General features: G+C 46.9%; 1 protein-coding gene across 3 annotated transcripts in view; it reads right to left on the bottom strand.

Moving 5' to 3' along the window:
* Positions 1–18,663, bottom strand: part of LOC140185618 (CREB3 regulatory factor-like) — a 97,833-nt gene that overhangs the window by 25,064 nt on the left and 54,106 nt on the right. For all 3 annotated transcript variants that reach the window (XM_072239034.1, XM_072239033.1, XM_072239035.1), the window contains one exon: positions 6,109–6,295. In XM_072239034.1, the coding sequence (XP_072095135.1) occupies positions 6,109–6,117 (9 nt within the window). In that variant the 5' untranslated portion in view covers positions 6,118–6,295. The remainder of the gene's footprint in view (positions 1–6,108; positions 6,296–18,663) is intronic.

Below are 18,663 nucleotides of genomic sequence, written 5' to 3'. Positions count from 1 at the left end.
AATATCAAAGTTAGATTTTTAAAAAAATCACAGACTGGTGGGTGTGTGGAACGCAGTAAGGGCATTTAAGAGACTTTTAGATAGGCATATGGATGTAAGAAAAATGGAGAGCGAAGGGCTGTGTTAGATTGACCATGGAATGAGTTTATATAGATTGGCACAACATCGTAGGCCAAAGGGCTGTGCTGTAGCTGTTCTACACCTCACTTTAGACACAGTTTGCACAGCAGGGGACTTACGGGTTCTGGGGAGAAGGCAAGCAGGTGGATCCCAGTCCACAGCCAGGATCTTGTCGAATGGCAGAGCAGGCTTGATGGGCCAGATGGCCCACTCCTGCTCCTGTTTCCTACGCAATCTCAAGGCCTGGGTTAACAATCTAGAGAACAGAGTTTGAATCACACCAGCTAAAGAACCACCACTCTTAGCCGTCTGGAATTTGGAGATCATCTGGTTTGCAACAGGAATCTGACCAGTTAACCAGTGTCCCTCTAAAAAGGGGAAGTCTCCCATCTCGAGCAGTCTGGCTGTTGGTGACCGCAGACTCACTGTTGACTTCCATGCCGTGTCACGGGCGAGCTAGCCTCTCAGCTCACTGCCACCCTGAGGAGCAGGGATGAGTGATGCCCAGATCCTTGCAGTGAATGCCCCTGCGCCACCAGGAGTGGGGGACTGCACTGTCAGAGGCCCTACCTCACCAACAGACATCCCTCCTCAGGCCCTACCTCACCGACAGACATCCCTCCTCAGGCCCTACCTCACCGACAGACATGCCTCAGGCCCTACCTCACCGACAGACATCCCTCCTCAGGCCCTACCTCACCGACAGACATCCCTCAGGCCCTACCTCACCGACAGACATCCCTCCTCAGGCCCTACCTCACCGACAGACATGCCTCAGGCCCTACCTCACCGACAGACATCCCTCAGGCCCCACCTCACCGACAGACATCCCTCCTCAGGCCCTACCTCACCGACAGACATCCCTCAGGCCCTACCTCACCGACAGACATCCCTCCTCAGGCCCTACCTCACCGACAGACATCCCTCAGGCCCTACCTCACCGACAGACATCCCTCCTCAGGCCCTACCTCACCGACAGACATGCCTCAGGCCCTACCTCACCGACAGACATCCCTCAGGCCCTACCTCACCGACAGACATGCCTCAGGCCCTACCTCACCGACAGACATCCCTCAGGCCCCACCTCACCGACAGACATGCCTCAGGCCCTACCTCACCGACAGACATCCCTCAGGTGTCCAGTGGCATCCGAAAGCAAATCATAAACACAAGTGATTCTGCAGATGCCGGAAACCTTGAGCAAAACACCCCAAATTAGAATACCAGGACGTTCATTTAGAACAGAGATGAGGAGGAATTTCTTCAGCCACAAACGGCTGCGGAGGTCTGGCCTCCGAGTGTATTTGAGGCGGAGGTTGACAGTGTCTTGATTAGGAAGAGTGTCAAAGGTTACCGGGAGAAGGCAGGAGAACGGAGTTGAGAGAGAAAATAAATCAGCAGTGATGGAACGGCATAGTAAGCTCGATGGGCTGATGACCTAAGCCTGCTCTGTTATCTTGTCTTATGAAATTACAGGACACTGCAAGTGCTATCTGGTCCCTTTACGAACCCCCAAAACTTCCAGTAACCACTCCCTCATTCCCTTTCCCACCCACATCCCCTCCGGATCCACCTGTCCCCCATCCATCTGCCCCTCATCCACACGCTCCTTCCTCATCTGCCTCCCTGTATTCCATGGTTCACCTTCATCTCCCATCAGATTCCATCTTCTTCCACCGTCACATCTCAGCTGCTGACATAGATCCAAAATGATAGGAGAAGACAGGAGGGGGAGGGATGGAACCAAGAGCTTGACAGGTGATTTTGGATCTCCCCTCCCCCTCTCACTTTCAAATCTCTTACTATCTCTTCTTTCAGTTAGTCCTGACGAAGGGCCTTGGCCTGAAACGTCGACTGTACCTCTTCCTAGAGATGCTGCCTGGCCTGCTGCGTTCACCAGCAACTTTCTGCAAATGCTGGAAATCCAGAACAACGCACACATCGACGGAAATAAACAGTCAACGTTTCGGGCCGAGACCCTTCATCAGGACTGGACAGGAAGGGGGAAGACGGCAGAATAAAGTGGTAGAGAACAGGGACGGAGTACAAGCTAGAAGGCGATAAGTAAAGCCAGGAGTGGGGGGGGGGGGAGGGGAGGAGTAAGAAGCTGGGAGTGACAGGTGGAAAAGGCCAAGGGCTGGAGAAGAAGAAATCTGACCAGAGAGGAGAGACAGGGAAGGAAGAGGGGCACTGGGGGAGGCGATAGGCAGGTGAGGAGAAGAGATACAGTAAGAGGCCAGAGCAAGCAATAGAAAAGAGGGGATGGTTAAACCATCCAATCAGGGTCAAAAGCTGTAACTGGCAAGTTTTGAGAACTTAAAACTCCCATGATGCACCTTCTGGTTGCAGAGCACCTTATCACCACACACATACAGACACAGACACACACACACACACAGACACAGACACACACACACAGACACACACAGAATGTTGGAGGAACTTAGCAGATCAGGCATCTACAGAAGGGAATGAACAACCAATGTTTCAGGACCAGACCCTTCTGGGTCCCTCCAAAAACTCTGTGTGGTGTTGCTCCAGATTTCCAGCATCTGCCGAATCTCCTGCTGCCCGATCCACTAAAGCCCACTTCAAGGTACCATGAACAACAAAAAAATGCTCCCAAATGCACCTCTCCATAGGTGCTGTCCGACCTGCTGAGTTCCCCCAGCATTTTGTGTGTCAGGCTGAATGAAATCAGAGTTTTGTTATAACACAATTACTCCAGATGACAAATAATCTGGTCTCTGAGTTGAGAGGATTAAAATACAAAAGGACGTAATGCTGAGGCACTGATCAGACCACATTTGAAATACGGTGAGTAACTTTGGGCCCTGTATCCAAGGAAAGATGCTCTGGGTCTAGAGGAGATTCATAATGACCTCAGGAATAAAAGGTTTAAAATATGAGGTGTGTTTGATGTCTCCGGGCCCGTACTTGATGAATTGGAGGGTGGGGAGAGGGAAGAAAATCTCACTGAAACCTACCAGATGCTGAAAGACCTGACTAAGTAGACATGGAGAGGAGCTTCCACAAGTCTAGGACCAGAGGGCACTGTCTCAGAATAGAAGGACATCCCTTTAGAGTAGAGATGAGGAGGAATTTCTTTAGCCAGAGAGTGGTGAATCTGTGGAATTCATTGCCACAAATTGCTGTGGGGGACCAATCATCCGAGTATTGCTCTGGCCTTCGGGCAACTCATTTATGCTTTTCTATGTGATTCAGGGCACTCGGCCTTTATTCTAATGAGCAGTTTCAGTTCTGTTTTAGGTCACTTCCTGTGCAGTCAGGAAGTAGGATGTATAAAAGCACAGTGGCTGGCAGTAGGCCAGAGGCTGATGTGAGGAGCTAAAGAAGTTTCTATCTAAAACCAGCTTGTTGCTTCCCCAGCAGAAGCATTGCTTTTCACTCCTTATTCACCATGCCATGGCAATGAGCGAGGACCCTATAATCTGACCCTCATGTCATTTTTGAGTGGAGTTTGGCTGACTGACTAGTTGATGTTACAACTGCTCAGTGAGGGCAGTACAGATGTATTTAAGCCAGAGGTTGATAGGTTCTTGATTAGTCAGGGGGTTCAGGTTTACAGAGAAAAGGCTGCAGAACGGGGTTGAAAATAAAGGCAGCGTGACTGAATGGCAGAACAGACCCGATGGGCTGAATGGATTAATTCTGCTCCAATGTATAATGGCCTTGTGATGGAATGAACAGGTTATCAACATTTAATTTGTCGAATGGGTAAAGATTCTTGAGGGCAGTGGGGCCGACTGCTCAGCTCCCTCAAGGAGCAGGGGAGCAGGCACAGAAAGCCGCTGGCCATCTTGTGCGGACTGCTTTAATCCCAGACGCTCCACCGTAATGCCGGAGCTGGACAAGTTCACTGTCGCCAGCTCTGAGCCAAGTGAGGTGCAGCGTTCGAAGGGGTGAGGGGTGCTTCGGGAGTTCGGCGTCTCACTAAGGGCAGACAGCACAACCTGCAGACAGGTGCAGTCCCAACATCTCTTATCACTAACATGAAGGGTTCTGCAGAGGCTGGAAATCCAGAGCGACACACACACAAAACGCTGGAGGAACCCAGCAGGTCAGGCAGCATCTATGGAAATGAGTAAACAGTCAACGTTTCGGGCTGAGATCCCTTCCAGTCCTTAAGGAAGAGGGACAAAGTCAGAATAAAAAGATAGGGAGAAGGGAAGGAAAGGATCTGGAAAGTGATAGGTGAAGCCACTTGGGGGGGGGGTGCAGTTGGAAACTGGGGGGGGGGGCGGGCGGTGATACATGGAAAAGACAGCCAAAACCTTACAGCTTGTGGGTTCCCTCCACCCCCACCCCACCGATTACTTTTGGTTTCATCCCAGTCTCCTAAATCCGACAAGTTTCTGTGCTCAGTTCTGGTCGCCTCACTCAGGAAGGATGTGGAAACCATAGAAAGGGTGCAGAGGAGATTTACAAGGATGTTGCCTGGATTGGGGAACATGCCTTATGAGAATAGGTTGAGTGAACTCAGCCTTTTCTCCTTGGAGTGATGGAGGATGAGAGGTGACCTGATAGAGGTGTATAAGATGATGAGGGGCATTGATCGTGTGGATAGTCGGAGGCTTTTTCCCAGGGCTGAAATGGCTAGCACGAGAGGGTATAGACTTAAGGTGCTTGGCAGTAGGTACAGAGGAGATGTCAGGGGTAAGTTGTTTGTTTTTTTACACAGAGAGTGGTGAGTGCGTGGAATGGACTGGCAGCAGTGTGCTGGTGGAGGTGGAAATGATAGGGTCTTTTAAGAGACTCCTGGATAGATACATGGAGCTTAGAAAAATAGAGGGCTATGGGTAAGCCTAGGTAGTTCTAAGGTAAGGACATGTTTGGCACAGCTTTGTGGACCGAAGGGCCTGTATTGTGCTGTAGGTTTTCTATGTTCCTAAGTTTAAAGATGAACTTTGTCACATGTACATCAAAGCATCCAGTGAAATGTGCCGTTTGCATCAACGGCCAACACAGCCTGAGAGTGTGCTGGGGGGCAGCCCACAAGTGTCACCATAGTTCCAGCACTAACATAGCTTACCCACAGCTGACTAACCCTAACCCGTTATGCCTTTGGATCGTGGGAGGACCCGGAGCACCCGACGATACACACACGGTCATGGGGAGAATGTACATACGTACTCCTTACGGACAGCCGCAGGAATTAAACCCCGGATTGCTGGCACTGTACAGCCTTGTGGTGCCCTCCACTGATGTCCCACCCACGCTCAGTCCGAGGCAAAGTCTCACTTTTATTTGGTCAACGGGTTCTCACAAAACTAAAGGCAGCCGTTCCAACCATGAACTTCCCACACTAACTGCTCTGTATGGGCTTAAATCTGGGGCACAATGGCTAAAGGAGGGGAGAGGGGGTTGCTTCGGAGTTCCGATATTTGCCTCAATCATGCTTTGGGTTTTTGTTGTTTTGTGGATGTCTGTGAAGAGTAAGAATTTTAGGTTGTATACATTTTCTGATATTAACTTGAAATGAGGGCTCAAAATACAGAATACTAGAGACCCTGATATCCAGGGGCAACTAGGGATCACTGGGAGTCAAACAATGCCTGCATTTATTGGCCATCCTTAATTGCTCCCGTTAAGAGGCGACTACGCTGTAGGTTTGGAGTCACAGTTCAGACCGAACAAGGTCAGCAGATTCTCTGAAGGTGCATTAGTGGAAAAAGCTGGGTGTCTACAACAATCTAGCAGCTTCACAAACTCGGCCAATATGATTTTTACTGCAGATCTATTTAAAACAAGTGCAACTTACTAGCTGCAAGAGTGAGATTCAAACTCATGGTCAAGGCCTCAGAATAGTTTAACCACAATAGTATCATTTTCATAACACACCACCGATCCATTTGAAGGCAGAAACACGCAAATGCACACACACAAAGGCTACATCTGCCTTCACTTAAAGTGGCAGGTGACTTGGAGTGAAGGGGTAGGGGAAGGAGGAGGACAGGGGGTTCATACCTGTGGCATGTCCGAGCTGAGAGTGGTGTCACAGGACAGGGACAAAATGTTGATGAATACTGCGATCGGCAGGGCCCAAATCCTTCTCGCCAGCAACCGTTGACTAAGAGCAGGAGGATCACGGTAATGGAAATAAAACTTAGAACTCAACGTCAATCCCAGTCAGGAGCAGCCAATGTCTTCATCCCTGAGGGCAGAGGGCATAGGACAGAAGGAGGAAAATTAGAAGCAGTCCCAATGTTCCGTGACTGAGACAACAAAAGGCAAAGTGACACCAGAAACACTCAGCAGGTTAGGCAGCATCCACAGAGCAAGACAAACTCTTTCATTGAGTTGTTGAACATTCTGGGATCCTGATGGAAGACCACTGACAGTCCCGTTTCCCTCTCCGTGGATGTTGGTCGGCCTGCTGACTGTTTCCAGCAATTTTGCCTTTATTGCCGACTTCGTGTACCATAAGACAAAGGAGCAGAATTAGATCCATTGGCCCATCGAGTCTGCTCCGCCATTCAATCACCGCTGATCCTCACCCCCACCCTCACCCCACCACAGGATTTTGCTTCCATGGACACCCCGTGTGAGGAGTGTGGCCAAGATACAGGACCAGAGATTTTATAGGAAGCTTTAGAGGGGATTTACCAGGATGCTGCCTGGATAAGAAGAGCTCATCTTATGAGGACAGGTTGAGCGAGGCAAGGCTTTTCTCTTTGGGGTGACAGAGGATGAGAGGTGACTTGATAGAGGGCTAGATAGAGTGGACAGCCAGAGTGGAAATGGCTAGAATGAGGTGGAATACTGTTAAACTAATGGGAGGAAGTGTGTGTATGTGTGCGTGCGCATAAAGAATGTCAGAAAGAGGTTATTCTCTCTTCACAGAAAGTGCTGGGTGTGTGGAAGATGCTGTCAGGGGTGGTGGTAGAGACAGATACCTCAAGGGCATTTAGGTAGGATGAAAGGAAAATGTGGGAGGGAAGGATTAGATTGATCTTCAAGTAGGATAACAGGTCAGCACAGCATTGTGGGCCAAAGGGCCTGTACTGTGCTACAGAACAAAAATAAAATCCCCCACTGCAGACAATTATTGGGAAAGGGGGGCTGACAGGCTGGAGGGAACCCAAAACACCGTATATGGAATTGTGCAGGATTCCCTAAAGGTTAACTTGCAGGTTGAGCCAGTGGCAAGGAAGGCAAATGCAATGTTAAAATTAATTTCAAGAGGACTAGCATACAAAAGCATGGATGTAATGACGAGGACCACATTCGGAGTATTGAGAGCTCTGGGCCCCATATCTAAGAAAAGATGTGCTGACATTGGAGATGGTCTAGAGGAGGTTCACAAGAATGGTCCTGGGAATAAAAGGGTTAATGTATGAGGAGGAGTAGTTGATGGCTCTGGACCTGTAGTCACTGGTTTAGAAGAATGGGAGTTGAAATTTATTTAACATTGACAGGTCTGGATAGAGTGGATGTGGAAATGATATTTCATATTATGGGAAAGAGACTAGGACCGGAGGACACAGCTTCAGAATTGAGGGCTGTCCATTTAGAATGTAGATGGAGAGTAATTTCTTTAGCCAGAGGGTGGTGAATATGTAATTCATTACCAAAGACATCTGTGGAAGGAAGCCCAGTCATTGGGTATATTTAAAGTGAAGATTGATAAGTTGCTGATTAGTAAAGGTATCAAAGGTTACGGGGAGAAGGCAGGAGAATGGGGTTGAGAGGGATAATAATTCAGTCATGATTGAAAAGTAGAGCAGACTTGATGGGCTGAATGGCCTAATTCTGCTCCTATGGCTTATGGTCTTATGGACGGAGCCGGTCGGAGGGGCTGGGAGATGATGGAGGCAGCGCCGGGGCAACAGGGAGGTTGAGGGGGTGGAGGTGGAGGGGGCACAGCCAGTGGTGGTCAGCTCATTACCGAGAAGAAACACTTCAGGCTTGGGCTCATTGCAATGCAAGATTTAACCAGAATATGCAAAAAATTGCCCTAGGCCCAACCAGAATGTGCATAAAATTACCCTAGGCCCAACCAGAATGAACAAGATGAACTATTTTCCATTACCAGAGAGACTGGTAACTAAGGGGAACTTGGGATAACTAACAGGGGAGTAGAGGGAAGTGTGTTTTCACTTCAAGAACAGGATTTCTGGACACCAACCCCCCTTTCACCCTCTAAAGAGGGAGTGCGAGATGGGAGTGGGGCAGAAACCGATCCCACATTTACACCTCGCCGCTGGACGAGCTTGTGACGTACAGGCTATAGGCTGGCAGACGGGCGGCGGCTTAACTATATTACGTTTGTCATTTCCGTGCACACACCCACCCCACAAACGTAGCCCCCATACCTCCACCATCAGTTGTATTTACATGAGACACTGCCTCGAGACGGCAACGTCCAAAGATCCCCGTCGTCTGGCCCACGCCACCTTCCCACAGCCAGGTACAGGAGCCTGAAGTCCCACATCACCAGGTTCAGGAACAGCTACCTCCCTCCAACCATTCAGTTCTCGAACCCACTGGCACAACCTTGCTCACTGCCGCCTAGCAACACAGATCAAGGCAGACGTGCTTTTTTTCCTTGTCGCAGTTGTATTTTCTTGTAACAACTGTGTATAATTTAATGATCAATTCTTGTGAAAGCTGCTTAACTGTGGCTATGTGTCTGCAAGTCCACTGCACCTGTGCATAAGACAATAAACTTCACTTTGACCTTGTCTGGCAGGGATAAGCCAAAGCACTTTGGGTGCTGAGAATCTCTGGGACTTGTTTAATTACACAGAGCCTCCCTCTGTTAATCAGAATCTGGCTTATGATCACAGACATACAGGTATGTTACAAAATCTGTTGTTTTGTGGCTGCAGTACAGAGCAGCATTAAAAAAAATATAAGATACTATAAGAAATACCAAACTATAAACAAGCAGTGCAAGAAATAGCTTCTGTTATTCAGAAATCTGATGGCAGAGGGAATAAATTGTTCCTAAAACATTGAGTGTGTGTCCTCATGCGGAGGAGAGAGAGATAGAAGAAAAAGCACCCTCTCCAGAAGCTAAGGTTAAATTAACCCCGTTAAATATTCAGAAGTTAGCATCCAACATTCCTTGCAGTCAGAAACGATCTGAAGATCCACAGAGGTGTTATTCGAGATGGCGACCTACTGATTTAGCATTCGAAACAACAGACCACAATCCCCATGCTCAATTCCCCCGGAGAGTCTCAGCTGAACGGCCTGCGGCAATCCAGAGTGTGCGGCAGTTACAAAGCTTGCCATCGGCCAAGGGACCACCGCGCTAGAAATGGGTTAGCAGAGCGTAAACAAATTCCTTCACCATCTCTGGCCTGCGCTCAAGGTAACCAGCTCAAAATTCTCAGATAAAGCAGCACAACACAAAGGAACAGCTGTCGTGAATCAAAGCGTTCCGCCGTGTCTGGCCTGTTAAGTCCCAGATGCCGAGCATCTGTCCAGACCACATTGGCTGCCCTCTGTGGTTGTGCCAGGGGGAAGGGCAGTGTGTCTGAAAGCGCACAGCTGTGCTACCCAGCCTCGCTGTTAGGTAAACAGGCCGAGATAGAGTGGATGCGAAGAGGACATTGGAGTGGGGGGAGTTTGGGACCAGAGGGCACAGCGTCACAGTAGGAGGACCTCCATCTCTTTAAAACAGAGAGGAGGAGGAATTTCTTCACCAGAGGGTGGTGAATCAGGGGAATTCATTGCCACAGACGGCTGTGGAGGCCAAGATTGGGTATACTTGAAGCGGATGTTAACAGGTTCTTGATTAGTCAGGGTGTCAAAGCTTATGGGGAGAAGGCAGGAGAATGGGGCTGAGAGGGACAATAAACCAGATTCAGATTTATTTATCACGTGTCCACCATACCAAGTGAATTGCATCGTTTCTGTTTACAGCCAACACAACCCAACGATGTACTGGGGGCAGGGCGCACACTCCAGCACCAACATAACACGTTTACCAGAACTCAATATACACAGATCACTGGAGGAATGGGAGATAGAAAACGCATGTTAAAGGGCAATGGTACAATAGTCATGGGGGGGGGGCGCGGTGGATTTCAATATGTTGGTCAACTGGGAAGATCAGGTTGGTGCGGGATCCCAGGAGAGAATTTATAGAATGCCTACAGGATGTCTTTTTAGAACAACTTGTGGTTGAGCCCTTTAAGGGATCAGCTATTCTGGATTGGGTGTTGTGTAATTAATTGGATTCAATTAGGGAGCTTATGCTAAAGGAACCCTTAGAAGACAGTGATCATAATATGATAGAATCCACTCTGCAATTTATGAGGGAGTAGTCAAAGTCAGATATATCAGTATTACAGTGGAGTAATGTGAATTATAGAGGCATGAGAGAAGAGCTGGCCGAAGTTGGTTGGAAGGGGACATGAGCAGGGATGACAGCAGAGCAGCAATGGCTGGACTTTCTAGGAAAAATTTGGAAGACGCAGGATAGACACATCACAAGGAAGAGGAAGTATTCTAAAGGCAGGATGATGCAACCGTGGCTGACAAGCAAAGTCAAAGCCATCATAAAAGTAAGAAAGAGAGCCCAGAATTGACCAAAAATCAGGAAATTAGAGGATTCAGAAGTTTTAAAAACCCAACAGAAGGCAATTAAAAAAGTTATAAAGAAGGAAAAGATGAAATATGAAGGTAAGTTAGCCAACCATATCAAAGAGGATACCAAAAGTTTCTTCAGATATACAAATGTAAAAGAGTGGCCTCGTAGACATTGGACTTCTGGAAAATGGTGCTGGAGAAGTATTGGGGGACAAGGAAATGGCAGACAAACTAAATAAGTATTTTGCATCCGTCTTCACTGTGGAAGACACTACCTGTATGGTGGAAGCTCCAGGTGTCAGGGGTCATGAAGTGTGTGAAGTTACCATTACTAGGGAGGTTTTTGGGAATCTCAAAGGTCTGAAGGTAGATAAGTCACCTGGACCAGATGGTGTAAATCCCAGGGTTCTGAAAGAGGTGGCTGAAGATATTGTGGAGGCATCAGTAATGATCTTTCAAGAATTACTAACTTCTGGCATGGTTCCAGAGGACTGGAAAACTGCAAATGTCACTCCATTCAAGAAGGGAGTGAGGCAGAAAAAAGGAAACTACAGGAGAGTTAGCCTAACCTCAGTAGTTGGGAAGATATTGGAGTCAATTGTTAAGGATGAGGTCTCAGGGTACTTGAAGGCACATGATAAAATAGGCCAAAGTCAGTTTCCTTAATAGAAAATCTTGCCTGACAAATCTGTTGGAATTCTTTGAGGAAATACCAAGCAGGTAGACAAAGGAGAGTCAGTTGATGTTGTGTACTTGGATTTTTAGAAGGTCTTTGACAAGGTGACACACGAGGCTGCTTAACAAGAAAAGAACCCATGGTATTACAGGAAAGATTCTAGCATGGATAGGATACTGACTGATTGCCAGGAGGCAAAGGGTGGGAATAAAGGGAGCTTTTTCTCGTTGGATGCCGGTGGCTAGTGCTGTTTCACAGGGATCAGTGTTGGTAATGCTTCTTTTTACATTATATGTCAATGGTTTGGATGACAAAATTGATATTTTTGTGGCCAAATTTGTAGATGATATGAAGATAGGTGGAGGGGCAGGTAGCGTTGAGGAAGCAGGGAGACTGCATAAGGAGTTAGACACATCGGGCAAATGTGCAAAGAAGTGGCAGATTTGGGAAGTGTATGGTCAGCACTTTGTAAAAGGAATAAAAGTATAGACTATTTCTCAAATGGGAAGAACATTCACAAATCCAAGGTGAAAATGGACTTGGGAGTCCTTGTGCAGGATTCTCAAAAGGGCAACTTGCAGGTTGAGTCAGGGGTGAGGAAGGCAAATGCAATGTTAGCATTCATTTCACAAGTATTAGTATATATAAGCAAGGATGTAATACTAAGGCTGTATAAAGCACTGCTGAGGCCTCACTTGGAATACTGTGAGCAGTTCTGGGCTCCTTATCTAAGATAGGATGTGCTGGCATTGGAGAAGGTCCAGAGGAGGTTCACAAAGAAAGATTCTGGGAATGAAAGGGTTAATGTATGAGGAGCGTTTGATGTACCCAATAGGATTTAGAAGAACTGTGGGGTGGTGGGGGTAACCAAACACACACTGTCCTCCAACTGCAGGACAGGTCTCAGGATTCAGTCAACAGGATGACTTCTGATTGACCTTTGGGTTTCAATCTTTGGTATTGACCGCCTGGTCATCGGTATTGACTTGGTCATGTGAACCAGTCGAGAGTTGGGACCCTCCCCAACTGTGCAGCTGACATCCCAAGGGAAGAGGAGCATGGGGGTTGGGGGGTGGGGTCTGTGAAGAGGAAGAGGAGAACTGGGAGAGACGGGGAAGGGAGAGGCCGAGCTCAGTGGAGCTGACTGTTTGCACACCCAACAAGGAAGGCAAAATAATGAATGCAATACAAACATAAAACAGGTCAAGCACTTCATTAGAAATTAACAGACAGAAACAGGCAGAGTACAGTGAAACCCAGATACGATCAGACTCAAGCCCTGAGGGTTATAAAACATTGCATCTCGGCCCGACACAAGGTTAGGCTCACGGAGGCAAATTAAAATAGACCCTGGGCTGTTACAGCAAGATGGAGGCCATTCAGCCCATCAAGGACCACTCCCAACTACCACTATCTCTTTGACTTCCTACTGGCAGGCAGAAGGTACCACGGTATAACAAGGACTATACGGCTGGGTAACAGCTCCTTCCCCCAGGCTACAAGGCTGCCTGCTACCACCCAGCACATATTATAATACTACAGGACCAGTAGCATTATACTGTTCTATGTTTAAATACATGTTATATATGCACTTTATGCCAACTTGTACATGTACAGAATATTTATTTTTATTCTGTTAATATTATTGTGCTATTATTTTACGTGCTGTAATGTTTACTGTGTTTGTAGCTTGGTCCCAGAGGAACACTGTTTCGGTTAGCTGTATACGCCTGTACTTTTGAGTGACAATAAACCTGAACTTGACTCCAGCTGCTGGAAGAGGAATTCCATCAGTCCCAACTTTCCAATCATTCCCAACTTCCCTACTGGTCATTCTCCATCCCAGTTCCCTGCTGAAATATCCGAATCACACTGGGGGGTCATTTGCTAAAGAAATACAGATTACGATCAGTGATATACAGCCTGGCAGCGGGCCTTTCAGCCCATCAAGACCCTGCTGACAGTCAAACTGATCTTATTCTTTGCTTCCCATTTTCCCATCACTTGACTCCTCTGATTCCACCCCTCACCTTCCCATGGAGGGGGGGGGGGGTGGATCTACAGTGGCAATTAACCCACCAATCTGTCCGTCTTGAGGATGTAGGATGAGAAAAGGGTACTTGTGGGGGGGGCACACAGTCAGAGGGAGTCCCCTCCCCACCACCAGTAAAACTCGTACTGCTGCCGGTTTTCCCTGGAGTGAAGGATGCCAAGGGGGTGACCTGACAGAGGTGCAAGGTAATGAAGGGTAGATGGTCAGGATTTTATCCCTTTGAAAGGGTACCAAAAACTGGAGGACATTGGTTTAATGTAAGTGGGAAGAGATCTGTGGGACAAGAATTTTTATTAAAAAAAACATGGTGGATGATATCTGAACTCTTCCAAAAGAGGTGATCTCAGAGGCATGGAAACTGCACTGAGGCAGACAGGAAGGCTCTGCAATTGTAGCGTCCAAACAGTGTACAACTTTGGTCCAAACTGCCCAACATGTCATCAGCACCAGCCTACCTGCCATCAAGGATGCATATACAGAAAGGTGCCAGAAAAGGGCCAGCGACATCATGAAGAATTTCACCCACTCTGCCCATGGACTGTCTGTCCTGGTCCCACCAGGGAGGAGGCTACGTAGCACCCATGACAGGACCACCAGACTCAAAAACAGTTACCTTCCCTAAGCAGTAAGGCCGATCAACACCTCCACCCACTAACTCACCCCTCCACACCCCCAACCACCACTACCTTATCACTTCCTGTCAGAGTCACCTTATGTACAGACACTCCTGTGCCTAGCATCGCTTTATGGACATCCAATCAACTGGTATACATAAGCGATCTTATGTATTTATATTTATTGTGGTTATTTTATCTAGTTAGGTTTATGTTCTGCATCAGATCCAGAGCAACAATAATTTTATTAATTTTGAGATAGAGTGAGAACAGGCCTTTCTGGAACAACGAGCTGCCCTAACCAGCAAACAGAGGCTAATCACAGGACAATTTACAATGACTTGTGGGAGGAAACCGTGGTACTCAGAGGAAACCCACGCAGTCACCTTTACGCTTGTGTACTGGAAGTAACATTGGACCTTGATTTAGAGAACCATAGAACACTACAGCACAGAAAACAGGCCATTCAGCCCCTCTAGTCTGTGCCGAAACATTATTCTGCCAGTCCCATTGACCTGCACCCAGTCCATAACCCTCCAGACCTCTTCCATCCACCTATCCAACTTATTCTTAAAACTTAAGAGTAAGCCCGCATTTACCACATCAGATGGCAGCTTGTTCCACACTCCCACTACTCTCTGAGTGAAGAAGTTCCCCCTAAACCTTTTCCCTTTCACCCTAAAGCCATGTCCTCCTGTATTTATCTCACCTAAGTGGAAAGAGCCTATTCACATTTACTCTGTCTATACCCCTCATAATTTTGAAAACCTCTATCAAATCCCCCCTCATTCTTTTACGCTCCAAGGAATAAAGTCCTAACCTGTTCAATCTTTCCCTGTAACTCAACTGCTGAAGACCCGGCAACATCCTAGTAAATCTTCTCTGTTACTCCTTCAATCTTACTGACATCCTTCCTATAGTTAGGTGACTAGAACTGTACACAATACTCCAAATTTGGCCTCACCAATGTCTTATATAACCTTACCATAACATCCCAACTCCTATACTCAATACTTTGAGTGCCAGGGTGCCAAAAGCCTTCTTTACAACCCTGTCTACCTGTGACGCCACTTTCAGGGAATTATGTATCTGAACTCCCAGATCCCTTTGTTCCTCCACACTCCTCAGTTCCCTACCATTTACTGTGTATGTCCTACTTTGATGTGTCCTTCCAAAATGCAACACCTCACAATTGTCTGCATTAAATTCCATCTGCTATTTTCTGGCCCATTTTTCCAGTTGGTCCAGATCCCTCTGCAAGCTTTGAAAGCCTTCCTCGCTGTCCACAACGCCTCCAATCTTAGTGTCATCAGCAAACTTGCTGATCCAACTTACCACATTAGACAACAAACAACAATGGTCCCAGCACAGATCCCTGAGGCACACCACTAGTCACAGGCCTCCAGTCTGATAAGCAATCATCCACCACCACTCTCTGTCTTCTCCCACACAGCCAATTTTGAATCCAGTTTACAACCTCTCCATGGATACCTAGTGTCTGAACCTTCTGAACTAATCTCCCATGTGGGACATTGTCAAAAGCCTTACTAAAGTCCATATAGACAACATCTACAGCCTTTCCTTCATCTACTTTCTTGGTAACCTCCTCAAAAAACTCCACAAGATTCGTTAAACACGATCTACCACGCACAAAGCCATGCTGACTATCCTTAATCAGCCCTTGGCTGTCCAAATACTTTTATATCCGATCTCTCAGAACACCTTCCAATAATTTACCTACTACTGATGTTAGGCTCACTGGTCTGTAATTGCCTGGTTTACTTTTAGAGCCTTTTTTAAACAACGGAACAACATGAGCTACCCTCCAATCCTCCAGCACCGCACCTGTGGCTAAGGACATTTTAAACATTTCTGCCAGGGCCCCTGCGATTTCTACACTAGTCTCTCTCAATGACCAAGGAAATATCCTGTCAGGCCCAGGGGATTTATCTACCTTTATTCGCTGTAAGGCAGCAAGCACCTCGTCCTCTTTAATCTCTATATGTTCCATGACACTACTGCTTGTTTCCCTTCCTTCTATATACGCTACGCGAGTTTCCTGAGTAAATACTGATGCAAAAAACTGTTTAAGATCTTCCCCATCTTGTGAGGCTCCACACATAGACGACCACTCTGATCTTCTAGAGGACCAATTTTGTCCCTTACTGTCCTTTTACTCTTAATATACTTGTAGAAACCCTTCGGGTTTACCTTCACATTATCTGCCAAAGAACCTCATGTCTTCTTTTTGCCTTCCTGATTTCCTTCTTTAGTATTTTCTTACATTTTCTATACTCTTCAAGTACCTCATTTGTTCCTTATTGCCTATACCTGCTGTACACCTCTCTCTTTTTCTGAACCAGATCTCCAATATCCCTTGAAAACCAAGGTTCCCTATGCCTGTTAACTTTGCCTTTAATCCTGGCAGGAACATGCAAACTCTGCACTCTCAAAATTTCGCCTTTGAAGGCCTTCCACTTACTGAACACATCCTTGCCAGAAAACAACTTACCCCAATCCACTCTTCCTAGATCCTTTCTCATTTCCACAAAATTGGCCCTTCTCCAATTTAGAACCTCAGCTCGAGAATCAGACCTATCCTTATCCATAATTAACTTGAAACTAATGACATTATGGTGACTGGACCCAAAATGTTTGTCTACACATATTTCTGAAACCTGACCTGTCTGGTTCCCTCATAGGAGATCAAGTGTTGCATCCTCTCTCGTTGGTACCTCTATATTTGATTTAGAAAACTTTCCTGAACACATTTGACACACTCCAAGCCATCTCGCCCTTTCACAGTGTGGGAGTCCCAGTCAATATGTGGAAAGTTAAAATCCCCTACTATTACAATTTTCTGTTTCTTACATTGGTCTGCTATCTCTCTACAGATTTGCTCCTCCAATTCTCTGAATTCTCTGACTACTGGGCGGTCTATAATACAACCCTATTAGTGTGGTCATACCTTTTCCGGTCCTCAGCTTCACCCATATGGCCTCTGTAGACAAGCCCTCCAGGCTATCCTGTCAATGCACAGCTGTGATATTCTCCCTAATGCCATTCCTCCCCCTTTCATCCCTCCCCCTCTGTCACGTCTGAAACAACGGAACCCCGGAACATTAAGCTACCAGTCCTGCCCCTCCTGCAACCAAGTCTCACTAATAGCAATAATGTCATAATCCCACATGTCAATCCATGCCCTAATCTCATCTGCCTTACCTACAATACTCCTTGACTTGAAATAGATGCACCTGAGAACATTTCTATCTCGTACAAACCTTTGATTTCTGTCTATACATGCAGTCCTCGCATGACCTTTATCCTCCTCCACCTCACTATCTGCTCGAACACTCTGGTTCCCCTCACCCTGCAAATCTAGTTCAAACCCCCCTGAGCAGAACTAGCAAACCCACCCACAAGGATGTTAGTCCCCCTCCAGCTCAGATGCAACCCGTCCAGTCGGAACAGGTCCCACCTTCCATGGAACAAAGCCCAATTGTCAATAGACAATAGGTGGAGTAGTAGGCCATTTGGCCCTTCGAGCCAGCACCACCATTCACTGTGCTCATGGCTGATCATCCACAATCAGTATCCAGTTCCTGCCTTATCCCCATAACCTTTGATTCCGCTATCTTTAAGAGCTCTATCCATCTCTTTCTAGAAAGCATCCAGAGACTTGGCCTCCACAGTCTTCTGGGGCAAAGCATTCCACATATCCACCACTCCCTGGGTGAAAAAGTTTTTCCTCAACTCTGTTCTAAATGGCCTACCCCTTATTCTTAAACTGTGGCCTCTGGTTCTGGACTCACCCATCAGCAGGAACATGCTTCCTGCCTCCAGCGTGTCCAATCCTTTAATAATCTTATATATTTCAATCAGATCCCCCCTCATCCTTCATGTCCAGAAACATGAAGCCTTCCCTTAGCCATCTCCTTAACCACATATTTAGCTGCATTATCTTCCTATTTCTAGCCTCACTAGCACGTGGCACGGGTAGCAATCCTGAGATTGCAACCCTGGGGGTCCTGTCCTTCAACTTTGCACCTAACTCCCTAAACTCTCTTTGCAGGACCTCCTCCTCCTCCTTCACTTAATTGGCAAAGTTTAGAAGGGCACGGTTCTATTGCGGGCAAAGTGGATTAGTGTAGATGTGCAAGAATTGTCTTTGTACAACTCATTTTGTCATTTACAGCAGTGCTAACGTATAACACTATGCTGCAGCTATGGTACAATCTCATGACATAAGTTATGTTTTGTTACTACGGAGCACGGTGGGTGTGAGGAATGCCTTGCCGGGGGCTGGTGATCCAGGCAGGAACATTAGGGACATTTATGAGACTCGCGAATGATAGAGAAAAAAAATGGAGGGTTATGTAGAAGGGAAGGGTTATACCGATCTTAGAGCAGGTTAAAGGGACAACATAAATTGTGGGTCAAAGGGCCTGTTTTACGTTATATTCATCAACCTTATTCTGATCCGGAGGCTGAGAACCGAGTGGCCAAAATGTTGGACAGGGCTGAGGGGCTGAATGGCCAATTCCTGTTCCCATTTCTTATGTGAAAATGTGCCCTTTATCACCAGGATGTAATTTCAAATTTCTCTGCAATAGAAAAGCAAAGCGCCAAAAAAAAAA

This window comes from Mobula birostris, chromosome 21, assembly GCF_030028105.1.
Source record: "Mobula birostris isolate sMobBir1 chromosome 21, sMobBir1.hap1, whole genome shotgun sequence".
Lineage (NCBI taxonomy): Eukaryota > Metazoa > Chordata > Chondrichthyes > Myliobatiformes > Myliobatidae > Mobula > Mobula birostris.
This window is presented reverse-complemented; position numbering and strand designations above follow the sequence as displayed.